At 39.2% G+C, this 15,125-nt stretch overlaps 2 protein-coding genes across 3 annotated transcripts in view; one reads left to right on the top strand and one right to left on the bottom strand.

Moving 5' to 3' along the window:
- Positions 1-1,932: 1,932 nt before the first annotated feature.
- On the bottom strand, positions 1,933-10,286 carry gask1b (golgi associated kinase 1B). Its single transcript, XM_035669267.1, has 4 exons — positions 9,284-10,286; positions 7,858-8,075; positions 5,815-6,041; positions 1,933-3,123 (listed from the first exon to the last, which is right to left on the bottom strand). Exons 1-4 carry the CDS (start codon positions 10,170-10,172, stop codon positions 2,916-2,918), a joined length of 1,542 nt encoding a protein of 513 aa, XP_035525160.1. The 5' UTR covers positions 10,173-10,286; the 3' UTR covers positions 1,933-2,915.
- Positions 10,287-11,466: 1,180 nt separating this feature from the next.
- Positions 11,467-15,125, top strand: part of tmem144b (transmembrane protein 144b) — a 7,268-nt gene continuing 3,609 nt past the window's right edge. Inside the window, exons 1-8 of one of the 2 annotated variants that reach the window (XM_035669479.1) lie at positions 11,467-11,617; positions 11,722-11,898; positions 12,663-12,785; positions 13,476-13,575; positions 13,757-13,837; positions 13,987-14,065; positions 14,294-14,373; positions 14,900-15,018. In XM_035669479.1, coding sequence (XP_035525372.1) covers positions 11,524-11,617; positions 11,722-11,898; positions 12,663-12,785; positions 13,476-13,575; positions 13,757-13,837; positions 13,987-14,065; positions 14,294-14,373; positions 14,900-15,018 — 853 coding nt within the window. In that variant the 5' untranslated portion in view covers positions 11,467-11,523. The remainder of the gene's footprint in view (positions 11,618-11,721; positions 11,899-12,662; positions 12,786-13,475; positions 13,576-13,756; positions 13,838-13,986; positions 14,066-14,293; positions 14,374-14,899; positions 15,019-15,125) is intronic. The other variant, XM_035669480.1, reaches the window with a different exon arrangement.

Here is a 15,125-nt window from a genome sequence, read left to right as displayed (position 1 = left end):
AGGGAGTGAAACAGGAAGAAGAAAAGCAGACACATGAAGAAACATTTAGCAAAAGGCTCATTATCTGTGTAAACAAGAGTGAACATGTTAGACCTGTCATATAGAAAAAAGAAACATGCATACAGAGTAATTGAATAACTCACAAACCATTCCTGAAGCTAAAACTTGTGAGGTTTCATGAAAACTGTTGAAAAATGATCCAATTTACCAGCTTAACAAAAGCATAAACTTTCCCAGTGCTCAAGCCAAAACCTGCTGAATAAAATGTGAAAACTGAAGTACAAAGCACACTGCCTCTTTAGGTATTTAAAATTGAACAACTTGCCTGAGGAGATATCATTTGCAAACACTGCATTTTCCTTAAAGGCACACAATCCTTTGATGCATATTTTTTTCTCCTATTAAACTTTTACTGTAGATTTAACTAATTAATTTGTTTGTTCAGGATCAAATAGGCCTTTACCCATAACAATGAATGGACTCATTAGGGTAAATCCATGTCAGCAAAAGTGGTGTGCAAATGTCATAATGAGCATAGCTGCACTGCATTTATGCATAGTAGGGTTAATATATTTTATTAGCATTTTTTGCCATCAACATGGAGTGGGGTGTTGTTAGTCGTTAGGACTAACACATGTGTTGTGGTTGGATTGGCTGACCAGTCAAACCAGAAGCATTGCCTAGTATGAACATATTTTAGTACTGTAAAGCCCATGTACTACTTCACTGTGTCATTTCACCACTTTGGTAAATTATCTATTTATAGCTTTACCAGGACATTTTTATTCAACAACATCACATGAGGCAATAAGTGCAACTCTTGTTGCTCTGCCATCTTTGCAGTAGTTTGGACATTATATCAGTTGCCTCTCCCCAACAAAGTGTGTAAAAGTATCAGGATTTTCAATGATTTTAATTTATGCATTTCATGAACAAGTGGAGTTAAATGAGTAAATTTTTTTCTCAAAACCGGCAGTGCCTGTTTCTGCTAATATTACATGACCATGCGCACTATTGCTTACTTGTAGAGAGGACTTTTACTTCCTTCCTTTATGCAGTATTGTACAACCATATTTTTCACGAGTGAAAATATAGCTTGGCTGACATGTGTCTGAGTTGACTGACTAAGTAGTTGCTTGTACAGGCTTGTTTGTCAGTTTGGAGTACAGCACTTGACCTGCAGAACTTTACACACAGTTTTTGGAGTGTTCTTATTTCACTGAGTCAGTCTGAATGTGGGAACATGGGGAAACTGTCAGGAAAGGTCCAGATCATAATTCTTGTGTGTGTGTGTGTGTCTTCACACATATTGTTGCATACATACATTGGTCAAAAGTCATCTTTTGTCTGTGTGTAAGTTATTGTGTGGGAATATGCATTCACACATGTGTGCAACAAAAGTGAGTTCTGCTGCAGAGCACTCTGGGAACTAGAGGGGTCTTTCTAACACAAACACACAGAGGCATGGTCCCCACTGATGCTCTAATGCGGGTGGAGAGGGGTTAAAACAACAGCCTAGTGAATGCCCGGCACGGACACCAGAAAATAACCTACAAAGCCCCATTGACTCCAACTCTCAGAGTCCAAAGCACACTGTTTACGACAGCATGAACAGCAGACACCGCGCTGTGGCTCAGGTTTCAGAGCCAGGTTTCAGAGACTATTTCTGACTATGCTTTGACTGGTACTATGTGCACACTTTAAATGGTTCATTGATTTTTATAAGGTCACAGTAAAGTAAATGCGAATGAAACTGTAGGTCTACTGTGAGTGACAAATTACCTGAAATCAAGTCTTGTGATGTTTCAAACCAAAATAGATGTAATAAAATTACCATTTGACAAATAAATGTTTTTATTGACTGTCTGATGTTCAAACATTTTCAACAATTAGAAAAGAAAGTACAAAAATAAATAAATGCAGTCAAAACGGTTAGAGTAAGGTGTTCTTTATAGGTAAATTTAAAATAAGAGTGCACATAAAAGAGAATAACACCATCTGACTTCTCATCTTAAAGTTCTTCAGTGTACAATGTACAGTCAATAGTTCTTTCCAAACATATTTCATAATGTACAATGTTCATGATAATAAGTGATGTTGTTTGACACCAATCAAGCCGCATCAATCTGAGTTGGGACTTGAGCTACGCTAAGAGGCTTTAAAAACATTCAGGAGCGGAGAAGAATCATTTATTGCATTCCATTCACACACAATGCAAATTACACTTGCTGGAAGGCCTCAGGAGGAGGAAAGTTCAAACTGAACCAAATTCTATAATGTATTTGCCTCTGGGGGAGACACACATGAAGACTAAACAGAAGGAAGCAAAACAGGTTTCTTTGAGAAAAGGTTAGGCTAATTTTTGATGTCAAATTAGTTAAGTTAAAGCCTCTTTCAGTGTATTATGCAAATTGGATGTTTATAGTTGTTTCCTTAACCTCAAATGATTTGAATGGCTTGCTATAACAGTACAGTTATTATCAACAACACAACTTACTCTATTTTGAAAGAATAGTGGGCAATTTGTATTAAATCCTTCATTAGCAATATAATAATTTGTTGTTGTTATATTATTTTTGCAACTATATAAAGAAAAAATATATAATTACTTTAATCTTGTTTTATTTTCCCAATATTTCACTGTAAAATTACATTGTCTTGAAGATTAGGACCAGCTTTAATTGACAACACATGATTTTACGCACTTGTGATATAAACTGATATTTAATTAAATATGTGAAACAATGTTTAACCAGACATTACGTGATGTTTTTATCCAGACCCACTTAGAAAATGTAAGCGGATAAAGCTCCAGTGTTTTGTAAAAGGACATTGTGAAAGGACACAGGGATCAAGCCATTAATTTGCTTTACCTGTGTCTCGGTAAATTAGCCACTTGAAAGGTGTAACTTTCATCACACGTTCATTGCAATGACCTTGATCCCATGAGCGTTGATGTAGGTGAGAAGGACTTTCACCCGCCTCTCAATTACATCGATTAGCTTGTCAATGCCCTGCCGGCCCCCCTGGCTCTCCCAGTATGTCTGGTCCAGGAACAGAGACTGGAGGAGTTTCTCCCTCAGTCTCCCGCTCTTCAGCACTGACACGGCCCGCTCCGGAAGCCTAGAAAGACAGAAAGTCAGGAAGAAGTAGAATCAAATTTTAGTTTCAGGTGCATGTCTCAGAGGCAGAGCTGCTCTTGGCTGGGAGCAGAAATAATCCGATTGTTCCCACTGGGCAAAGCCATAACCTGTTTTTATAGTATACCAACAGTAAAGTCAAACTTGCCAAAAATAGAAGCAGTTCGAATCAAATTAGTCTTTGCTGCAACTTTATCTTGGTTGTTTCCTTACACTATACCCACTGCAATATTAAGAAGGCAATTGTAACACAGAGGTGCAATAGAATTAATAATTCAAATAGAATTAATTTAAGAAATATGGAAAAAAACAACAACACAGAGTGGGAGAAAGAGAGTGGATTATAAGACTGGATTCGACCTCAAGTGGAGACAATTCAAAGGCAGAGAACCGATTCTGTAATTGTGAAGTACGTGCACATCATGCAGATCTTGTTCAACGTGTCAACACTGATAAACATAAGGAACATAGCACTGTTCTCGTCAATGATGTTACAAACATTGGATTCACAGTTTCAAAGCAAAACGAGACAACACAGAGAAGTGAGCTGAAGGTAGCAGCCTACATAGCCTGTCACACATCCATTAGTTCTGTTGTCCATCACGGCGTATTTATTGGATCAACTTGTGATAAAGAGATGAAAATGCACCTGACCAAATTCACAGAGTTAATTAACCATGGAACTAAAATGCCAACAAGATATCTTTTTTATGCAACCAATTTTGGAGAGGCGCTTCTTTATTTTTCACTACATGTAAAAGCCAACTGCGTGTAGTCTGTGTTAGCATCATTACTGCTAATAGCTTGTTTTTTCTCACTTAAATTCTATCCAACTGGAACTGCTAACTACAGCTGACAGATAGAAGTGTAGTAGAAAAACACAGATTGACATTTACATTAGCTATCTGTAAATCAGAGAAACAGCGGCTGTCTGCTTCTTGGCAGCTGAAATTACACTTCATATATTCGGCATTGGTTGCCTCTTAGGTTGCTTCACTGGGAGTGACATGAAGGGTTACTCAGAATTCTAGCACAAGTACAAGCTGAAAGTTGGCCCTTCTGGTATATTTTTGATATTTCAACAGCTAACAAGTGGGTAAAAGCTCCACTCAGTATTAGCGGAAATGAGAAATGAGATCAGTATATCATGTGGAGCAGCGTGGCAGCTGGCTGCAGCAGTCAGGTTTGGAGTTGGTCATTTTCTTTCACTGAAGTATGACTGTGGGCGAGTGACACCTCATATGTTTTCAACTAGAACAAGATAAATCTACCTGGATTGAAGCATGACTAGCCTATAAACTCAGTACAGCTAGTGGATGTTTGTGAATGAACAAAACTAAAAGTGCAATTTTCTGCTTGACTCAGAGATATTGTTTTGTTGCTCACCTCACTTGAGTTTTGAGTGGATTTTTGTTTTTTGTCCCTGCAGAGGAGTTGTGGCTCAGAGAAATGTTTGTATAGCTTAAATCACAAACCACAAGAGAAAAAAGGTGGGACATGGACTTTGAAGATGACTGGAGAAAAGCAGTGGAGAGACTGCTAAGTGGTTGCAGCTTTTTCAATAAACTTCGTTAGTATATGTTGTACATGTCAGTTTGGAATGTGTCTGGAAAAAGATGTCAAACATCAGTTTATTTAGCTTTGATAAAAGTAAAAAAACCCTCAGATCTACAGAGAATTCAGCATAAGATCAAACAAAGATCAGGTATTAATGCTGCCTTGTGGTCTTATCACCTAAGGCCATCTGATAGCAGATACATTTAGACAGACCTTTATATGTGATTTGAATGACAGAATAGAAGCTACAGTTCTGATGAGGATCACAAGGATCCGTGTGTGGGGAGGAGACATGAGCGTCCTTGCCAAACCACAGTTTTTGTTCTGTGTCCCCTGTGGTATCACTGTGTCCCCTGTGGTATCACTGACTGATTTATTGATCAAAAGGTAGAATAAATTAAAGCAGTGTCTCAGCACTGTGGTTCAGAATTACAGATCCACACAGATCTGTGGGGGATAAACAGAAAGAACACATTATCATGCCCCTGAGATTCAAATCCAAAACACACAATTTACTTTGTTGAACTAACTCTAAATATTTACTAAAATTATATACATTTTTAACATCTAAATTACTATTTTGAAAGCGTAAAACAGCTTTAAAATGTTTCTAAAATGCTGCTTTGTACTTTTGTTTTGCAGATAATTGCATGCAAAACTTTAAATTCAAGGTTTCTGAAAAGGAATGGAAGAGATTCAAATCTGCTTTTTCAGCTTTGTGTGCAGGAATTTTTCAACTATGTTGTTAAGGGGATAACTATGGTAAACAGTTACTGAAAACAAGAAAGACTGTCCATCAATAAAATACAACCAATCCTCCTGTGGACACTTTTACCTTCAAATAAAAAGATTAATAAATGGTCCTGACCACTCATATATTTTGTTCTTAACTACAGACATTTTGGAAATAGGAAAACAGTGACAAAAGTTGTTATTTTGCTCACACACACTCCAAGTTAAGATAAAATCTGTTTCTTCGAACTTTCATGAATGTTTACTTTATGACAATACCCGTTACTGTTTAATTTAATATATTAATTTGACAGAGCAATAAAAACAATCAGTATTTATCACATGATGTTTTTGTGGCCCCGTCAGTACTGTAATCCAAACTCACTCTTTGATTCCCTCCAGGAGCCTGAAGTCCAGGTTGTCCTCATTGCGGTCGAAGAACCCCTTGTTGTTGGTGAAGACTAGGTGTTTGGGGTCGTGACCCCTGTGGATGATGTTTGTCAGTTGTATGTGGCTCTGGTCCCCACAATCGGCATGGTGACCGAGTTCCACACACACATCCTCCTTCCTGGGCCTGAATCCACAGCAGCCCAGATCTAGACGGTTGTGAATCTGTAAAAGAAAATGTTCATATTTCTTCAGAGAATACTTGTAGTTGATGTACTGAGAAAGCAATCACAGTTGTGACTGACACTGAGGAATTTTCAGATTGGTATTTCGGGAGTTATGTTTGATGACCCTGGCAAGCGCAGGAGATTGTATTGACCTCAACAAGCTCATTTTGCAATAGTGACTGGCTCCCTTTTACATTAACTCAAAGACTACAAAATAATTTGATGACAAGATAAAATAATTTAAAAGGTTTGGCAAAGACAAAACTAAACACATCCAGCAGTCTTGGCATGTGGACTGCTTGTTTGTTTGGTTAGATATTGACATCAGTCACGAGACTGCTGAGTGACATGATTAATGACTGCTGAGGGGACTTTCTTAAGCCTATCAGACAGCACCTCTTTTTATAACACTCATGCTTCCTCCACAAGGATAATAATAATCATAATCACAGCTCCAGCTTCAAAGCATAGCTCACTCTCTGTAGGCTAAACCATTTGATTGGCAGGTTTTAGGCAGTGCTACCAAAGACCAATGATGCAGAATCTGACATGCCACTCATAGGTTTCAGGTGGGACTTTTGAAGCCAGGATTAGGTCCCACTCATAGGCCACCTTTTTCAGAAACTTGGGAGTTGGGGCGACTTATCATCCACCAAGGCATGAAGTGTGATGAGGTGAAATACCTCCAGGACACCCATCAATCAAGACAACAATCCCCAAACCATACCTTCCTGTAAGCTGTACTACCTTCAAACAAAGACTTTTAACACCACAAACCGACTGCCAACTGCTCATCAGATGAAACAGAAACAGAAACTAAGGGCATTTGCACACTCCCTGTGCTCAAGGACACTTGGACATGCAGCAGGGGGACGGGGGGGGGGGGGGGGGGGGGGGATTAAACCACCAACTGTCTGATTAGTGGACAACCCACTCTGCATCCTGAGCCACAACCACCATTTACCCATATATATGTATCAATATCACTTCGGATATGTTGGAGGTATTACCACTGACTTTAATGTGATCAGTTTCTTTGGAGCAAGGATAGTGGCATTAGAGGAGCCTCAGGAGTTCCACTTTGGCTTTGGAATTCAGCCATGGTTGTTGTCACTTGGGCAATAAACGCCTGCAAGGGTTGGTTCAGGACAAGAAAGTCTATGGTATGAATAGTTACGATTTATCTGTTATTCAGTATCAAGAAAATCAATGTAATACCTTCAGTTTACTTTGACAAGATGGTTTATGTGCCCTGCAGCCTCACAATATGAATTTCTCATTGCTAACCCTATCATTTATTTATAAGGAACCTGAAATAAAGAGCAAATGAAAGATGAATAATCAAAGCTGTTGCAATATGACCTTAGTGGCTGATTTAGGAGTTTGAAAGGTATCCAAACTATTTTGAAATACATATTTTCCAATTCCTGTCTCTACTAGTTTGTTCCTTTATGATCAAGACATGAATTTAAATAATTCTCAGGAGATGTGTCCTCAATCTGATCAGAGATCCAGCCTTCCCACACAGGAAACAAGACATCTATTCAGCCAAAGGACAATACCTCAGAGGATATTTAACCTATTTTTCAGAAATAACAGCTGTTGGAACATATTGCTGATGTCAGGAAAAAAATATGTTTGCAGAAGTAATTTATGAAGCATTTTTAGAATTCAATAAAGCAGGCTAAAAACTGCACAAACACAAACCAAAGCACAGAAGTTGCAGCCTTGTTTTTTTTTTCCACATTTAGAGTAATGTGGAATTTATCAAATCTGTCACTATAAGTTTTCATTTTTCAAATTGCTATTATTACCTGTAATAAGAAGTCAAACAGAGACAGTTTACTCCACTCATAGTGAAGAACTGTGGAGCAGCTTGAGTCTGGCTTTGGGCTGGTATTTTTATGCCAGCACCTCTGTTTCAGGGATCTCTGGTACTGCCCCCATGTTAACCTCACGGCAGACCAGCCTGCAGCGAGGCCTTCTGGGTAAAGAGATGCATCCCATGACACCACCGGACAGGGCTGGCCATCTGAAGAGGGAGGATATAAGCATATATAGTCAGCAACTGTTGAGTCTCAGTAACAGTTTAAACCTATTTTTATGGAGGACAAGCTTATTGAGCAATACATATGTTTGGTGGTGGTGTTCTTATTGGCATTTATTCAATCTACATTGGTTACCAGAGCAGATCAAAACAAGAGAAAGATAGTCCAGGAATTGCAAATGGTGACCAGCATGTTTCTTACTGTAACACATTGTCTCTAACTCACTGTCCTCAGTAATGGTAGGGACTGTAAATGGAATGATGTTTTCATTTTGCTTAAGTGATGTATCAAACAACACCAACATTTACTGTGGTAGGGGCTAAAGCACCAAAGAGTAGAGCTCATTGGGGATTTCATAACCCAAGGCCCAAGACTGTAATATGCCATTTCTGGTCTCAGTACATATAATATTTCATTTTGACATTTTATGTTTGATGAAGCACAAGTAAATCAGATAGAAACATAATGTTGTGTTTTTTTCTCTTGCAGATGTTGTAGATGGAATAATGGTGATGTGGGAAAGAGAGGAAAGTGGACAGTGGCTCTCTGTCCCCTGCTGTGTATTTGACCCTTAACTTTACACCTCTTGGGAGCTCTCATTACAGTGTGTTGACATTTTTCTTAAATCTCTTACATTGATTTTCCTGTGAATCATAGTACATTCTATTTTACTATTATATGGCATTTAACTCGTCCATAGCATTCAGTGACTTTAAAATGTTAACACTGATTAGTCTTCAGGTTACAGATAACAAGGTTATCGAGTTATTTATTGTACTGGAGTACTTACATTATACAGTCTAATGGCTCCAAAATCACCTACATTTATGATGAAGTTGCATAGTAAGAGCCAAATAATCAGGGTATTATTCATAGTTTCAGTCTATGTCTCCATAGAACTGATTACAGTGCTGTGATGGTGATGATGCATTGCACTCTGAGTGAGGAAACCAAGTAATCAAGTTAGAAAATGTAATTTATTTTCTGCAGACAACTATCCCCACCTTCCTCCTGCTCTCTCTCTCTCTCTCTCTCTCTCTCTCTCATGCCTTTATGCTGCAGTGATTGTCATCATCATTCACTGCTTGCATTAAACAGTACAGTTGTGAATGAACTTGGTTTCAACAGCTGTCGGCACTAAGTTTTACCAAGCAGAAAATAAGAAGCTATGTCCTCGTGTCTGATGACATACCGTGTAAAAAGCTGAACTTTCTGCTTACAGCTGGTAACGTCCTATTGAGCCCCAGCACCCGGTCCAGATGAAAAGCGAAGACCTCAGTGGTGTCCACAGGACTGTTGATTATTCCACACTGCCCTCCACATACATTGCTCAGTTTTTCCGGCTTTTGTTTGGTCACTGAACCACTTGTTTCGCCCTCAAATATCAGAAGTGATGGAGAGTCTCCACTAGAAACTTCTTTGATCCGCAAAACTTTGGCATCCGCAAGAAAGCGCATGGCTTTCACGTCCTGTGGGCTGAACCATGGCGGTGCCTTCTGGCTGTAAATTCTGATAGAACTAATTTGAGAGTCTGTTTGTGCATCTATGTGTGATTTAGGGATTATATCCAAAGATTTATAATCGACATCCCTGCTCTCTCCCCAGGAAGTCTTGTGTGCAATGTTGCGCTTAATTTGGCCCGCGTCCCGCTCCAAAGTGCCAAGTTTGTTCTGCGTAAAAGCTAAATTAGTCGACTTAGTCCTTCTCACTTTTCTCCTCAGTTTTGGTCTGATTGTACCTCGAATATTTGCTGGTTTCAGGCGCTTATACTTTAGCGTTATGTACACCACGTTGGACCGTGTCGGGACCACAAAACTCGCACCGGTCTGCAAATCCACAGAGTCTGGCAGCGCATCACTAATATCCAAATTATACAATCCACGGGTGTGTCGGTACTTGTCTTTATCAGTCCTTCTGTCCCGGTTCTGCTGCGAGTATCCAACTTGTGAAACCACAAAACACAAATAGACAACACACACGCTCGCAATTATCAAACTCCTTTTTGAAAGAGGGCACCTCCGAAAGCTGCTGGTCAGTTTCAGAAAAGGGAAGCACAGCCAGTGAAAGCGAGACTTCCCCATTAGAACTTATGGTATTATCATGGTTGAGTGTCTTTTTTTGCGCCAAACTCAAACCAGGAGGAGCGCTCAACTTCCGAAACTCATTTTGGAAGGGAGGATTTGTGGCCACATAGTGTACGGAGACTGCTGCGTAAATAGGGGATGGACGGTCTGGGAAACCACCCTCCAACCAAACATGAGGCGACTTGATGTTTCAGGACTTTTTTCCCTTTCTTCTTTCAGATATAACTACGATCCTATATAGTCAAATACATATTGAGCACAGGAGGAACACCTTATGGATGTAATTCAGTTCTCATAGCCCGCATCAGCCTGCCTATTCTGCTGAGATTCACTGCACACGCTAAGGGGGAAGCGATTTGCGTTTTCAGATGAACTTTAATAAATGTTCTGCAAATGCACTCCAATTATAAAAAGTTTTTTTGGATATAGCCTCTCATTCAACATTTGCAGCCATGTATAATAATATAAATCCATGTGAATATGAATAGTAGGGATATCATAGCAGTTATTGTAATAATTATCATTGTTTGATACACATTCAAATCCAAGAGGACTTCATGACAATATTATTTAATTCCATTTAAATACATAGGTTTGAGGTCAAAGTGAGGAGTTACATAATTTTAAATGAAAATAGCCTACTAAGAATATTTGATCCGTTATACATCTAGCCTACGCATTTTAGGCGACATCTGCTGGTCAACTTCCATAATTCGTAATTGCAATTGAGTGCAGGCTGTTCAGATCGTGCATGGAGACAGAATATAAGAAGGGAAAAGGGAAGCTGTTAAGAGCAGGAAACACATACCCCCTTCAGATATGATATAGGCCTACAGGATTTCCTGACCTGAATAAACACAAGTTTAAATATAGAACTATTGTTATAGAACTATTGTGACCAGATATGTTCAGATAAGTGCTGTCGTCTTCAGCATGCCAGGCGACTGAGTGCTCAAACCTGAACCTAACATATTCAGATCATTTGTTTATATTTTTTATTCATGTGTATTGATTGACTTAATTTTACATTAATAATAACACGTAATATTTCACCCAAGGGCAACACACAGGAGAGTTAAACTGCAACCTGTAATTTATTTAAAGAGAGATGTATAGCTCAGAAGTTATTTAAGACTACAGACGTGATGGAAGCCCTCATATTGAAGCGCTTTTGCCGCCTGCACTCAGTCCTTGCATGGATGACACTGCAGCCTCACTGCGTCACATTGACTGATTGAATAATTGGCAGCACCTGGCAGAGTGTCAGTACTCATCGCCGCACACACGCACACACACACACACACATACCGGTTTTAACACTGTGGACCTGCTGTATCACAGAAGACAAATGTTACGTTTTAACATGTTTGAAGCAAAATGCCCACCTTTGCTTTTATTTGTTACCACATTATTGATGGTGAGCTGTCACGGCGCTGAACAAGGTAGGGACACATTCTAACTGGTGCATAATGATGAATGTGAGGAGCTCTGAGGCTGGTGTGTTGTCTGACATCAGCCCATTTTAGATGTTTGTCTCACTTCAAAGTTCTTCCAGGTGCCACATGTGGCGAACATGCTGGAACTGGCGAACTGGAAACATTTGAAATCAGCTTTAACTCAACCAATATGACTAATTTCGCCTATGGAATTGCTGCAAATGTGGTTGCTGTGCTGTTGTATGGAAGCAACTTTGTTCCTGTAAAAAGAATAGAGACAGGAGATGGTAAGCATTCAGCACTTGATTAATTATTATTATTATTATTATTATTATTATTATTATTATTATTGTAGTTGTTGTTCTTATTGTTATTGGGTTTATATAAATTATTAAAGGGATACTTTATCCCAAAATCACAAATACATATTTTTCCTCTTTTACTGTAGTGCTATTTATCTATCTAGATTGTTGTGGTGTGAGTTGCTGAGTTTTGGAGATATCAGCCGTAGACATGTCTGTCTTCTCACCAATATAATGGAACCAGATGGCTATTTTCTCTATTGGAATTTTGCAGAATGAAGCATGCATCTACTCCTGGATGAGAGGCCCATGCTTAAAACAGTGCAGGATGTAAACATTAATGCATCCTTCTGGACTGAGCTGTAACATTAGCTAGCTCACCTAGCACTACTGAGATAGCTAATGTTCAGCTACAGTTGCCGGGTGTAGTACAGTAGAAATAAAATAGTTCCTCTATTAAACTGCTTATAAAAAGTGGACAACTGGGTCCTGATTTCTGGAAAGAGACATTGCTGTTGGGTTTTTTTAAATGTGTTTTTTGGCACTTTGAGCACCATAAGCAGAGTGCCATCTGGTTCCGTTATATTCAAGTGAAGGGAGATATTTCCATAAATAGCACTACAAGTAAGAGGAAAAATGTGTTTTTGAAGTAGGGATGAACTGCCCCTTTAAGGCTTTTCTACTGGGGAAATCTATAGGATTAAAACTTTGATGGCCAGTATGAGAATTTGCCTGTGTTCTGTTTACAGGTATGTTTTTTCAGTGGGTAGTCTGTGCGGCGATATGGGTTGTATCTATGGTTGGAGATTTTATGCTTCAGTCGCCAAAATTCCACCCTTTTGCAATGCTTGGAGGTGTCATCTGGGCTACAGGTATTGTCTCATGAAAGCATTTTTTTTTTTTTTAAAGCTCAGCTGAGCCATCAATACCACATAGTATTAACTTATTTTCAGTTGTAAGAACTCCCTTTTTGTCACAGTATTGGGGGGCCAGTCCAAAGAGTGTGCATATGCACATGCAACCCCACTGAGTTGAGGTACAGGACAAAAGGCGCATACATATAAAGTATAAGCGCTTCATGATTAGGAGATCACATGCTGTCACTGGATCTCTTCCCATTGTGGGATGAAACCACACTCAGTCACACTTAAAACACACAATTTTAAGTACCTTTTGGTTTTCTTCCATCCTTTAAACATGTTGTATGAAACTGGGACATTACTGCCACTCAGAGCTGGCACATTTACTTTTGGCGCAAAATCTTTGGATCATATGGAAAACTGACTGATCCCCCCTTGAGTCTGTTACTGGACAAAACCAAGCGTCTATTGCTCCAACACTGTATCAAAACCTACATTACTGTGGAACTTTTTGAGCATATTGGTCTCAAAGCATACTGTACAGAGGTGCTTTCCATGACACTGATTTAGCATTCAACTGCAATGTCCCTAATATCAAACCTTAAGTCTGTGGACCGCTATTTGTCACCAGCATCACCTGGGAGGTTAACACTACCTATAAGACATGCATGTTGCTAACTTTTCCCCCCATGTCTTCTACAGGCAATATAACAGCTGTACCAATTGTTAAAGCAATTGGCCTTGGTCTTGGGATTTTAATTTGGGGTTCCTCTAGTTTGTTGATGGGCTGGGCCAGTTCAAGGTGAGTCAGATTAATTTATGTTCTTCCACCCAGAATAGAAAATCAAATTTCCTTTCTTTTGGCAAGTTAAATTGATTCTGGGACTCTTGTTGGGTCCTGTGATAGAGGTTTCACCTTATGTAATCCACAGCTTTTTTTAAATTGGCAATATATTTAAAAGAAAGTGACTATTTTTTCACAGATTTGGCTGGTTTGGGATTACTGCTCAGGATGTTTCCAGGCCGATATTAAATTATTGTGGAGCTGGGTTGTGTCTGCTCAGGTAAACTCTAAATTTGGAAGTAAAGTCTCCACCTTCGTGCTAGTCACTGTAGCTGTAAAGAACAAAAAAAAAACATGGTTATAGTAGTTTTCTGCTGTCATTCTGAGCTTTGTTTTGGATGACAGACGTGACTTTTGTGTTTGTTCCAGTGGCCTGATTTTTTTCTTTGTGAGAGCGGACGTGGAACTGCATCCCAACTCAGAATCAATTCCATTACTTATCGACAGGGTGAGTACATTGATGGTCTATTTGTCTTTTCGAGAAGTCATTTCTGACATCACACTCACAACAAATTTAAATTTACCAATATTCTACCAAGGAGAATTTCAAGGACAGTCAATTCTTGCTACTTGGTTTCTGAGCTGTGATGACTTTGGCTCGTTTTGTGTGCTCTCATGGTGTCCTTGTTTTGAAAGACACAGTGACTCTATATTAGGATGCTGTTCCTTTCTGCAGAGAACAAATTCAGGCAGCTACGGACCAATTTCCTCAGGGTTCTGGATAGATGTCATCGGACCAAAGACCAGGCGGTTCATGTGAGCTGAACTCAGTAGCAGTCTGTGAGCTGTGTGCACAAATATTGTACTTGCAAGCTCAAAGTACAGACAAGGGAAGGTCTATGAAACATTGATTTTGATTAAATTATCAATAGAATGTTTCTCAAGTATAGAACAAAGACCAATTTAAATATTTACTTTAGCCCCAGGCTTACACCAAAGTCCTTAGTTGTTCAATCTACAGCTGCTGGTCAGCTTGGTTTTTAATGTAACATGATGTGTGTCTTAGCAAGTGTTTTCTCTTTGAGGTGACATACTGAATAAAAGTGTGCCAAAGCAGCAAAATAATACAATAATCACTCAATGATATGCAGCCATCATATCAGGCACCAGAAAGTCCTTAAATGGGTATATACATCCCAGTGTACCATGCACATTCAACATGAGAGTCAATTTCCATAAGCCTCATATCCAACAGTTAAATTAGTTTTACAAATTCAGCAATCTGTCAGTGGAGATTTAAAACCATCCATCATGTAGTTTCTCAGTCTCTTCATCTTTTCAGCGGCTGCCTGCTCGCTGTTGTGTCAGGCCTGCTGTACGGCTCCTCCTTCGCACCCATCCTCTACATTAAGAGCCATTCGTCGTGCCGTGACAGCATGTTCCATGGAGCCAGTGTCTATGGTATGGTTACAGTGTTTGATGGCTGCCTGAACTTTGAACCCTTTAAGCTACTATGAATATACCTTAATTACTTATGAAATGGAAAAAAATACCTCAGGTTTAAGACT

This window comes from Morone saxatilis, unplaced genomic scaffold, assembly GCF_004916995.1.
Source record: "Morone saxatilis isolate NCDOM2014 unplaced genomic scaffold, NCSU_SB_2.0 Contig22, whole genome shotgun sequence".
NCBI lineage: Eukaryota > Metazoa > Chordata > Actinopteri > Moronidae > Morone > Morone saxatilis.
This window is presented reverse-complemented; position numbering and strand designations above follow the sequence as displayed.

Bases quoted from the DNA above. Each gene is read 5' to 3' on its own strand.
- gask1b (XM_035669267.1), bottom strand. From the start codon at position 10,172: ATGGGGAAGTCTCGCTTTCACTGGCTGTGCTTCCCTTTTCTGAAACTG. The intron at 8,076-9,283 runs GTATGTCATCAG...CTCCCTCTTCAG, and splicing joins AAAGTTCAGCTTTTTACACG to ATGGCCAGCCCTGTCCGGTG. The intron at 6,042-7,857 runs GTAATAATAGCA...TTTCTTTTACAG, and splicing joins TGTTTGACTTCTTATTACAG to ATTCACAACCGTCTAGATCT.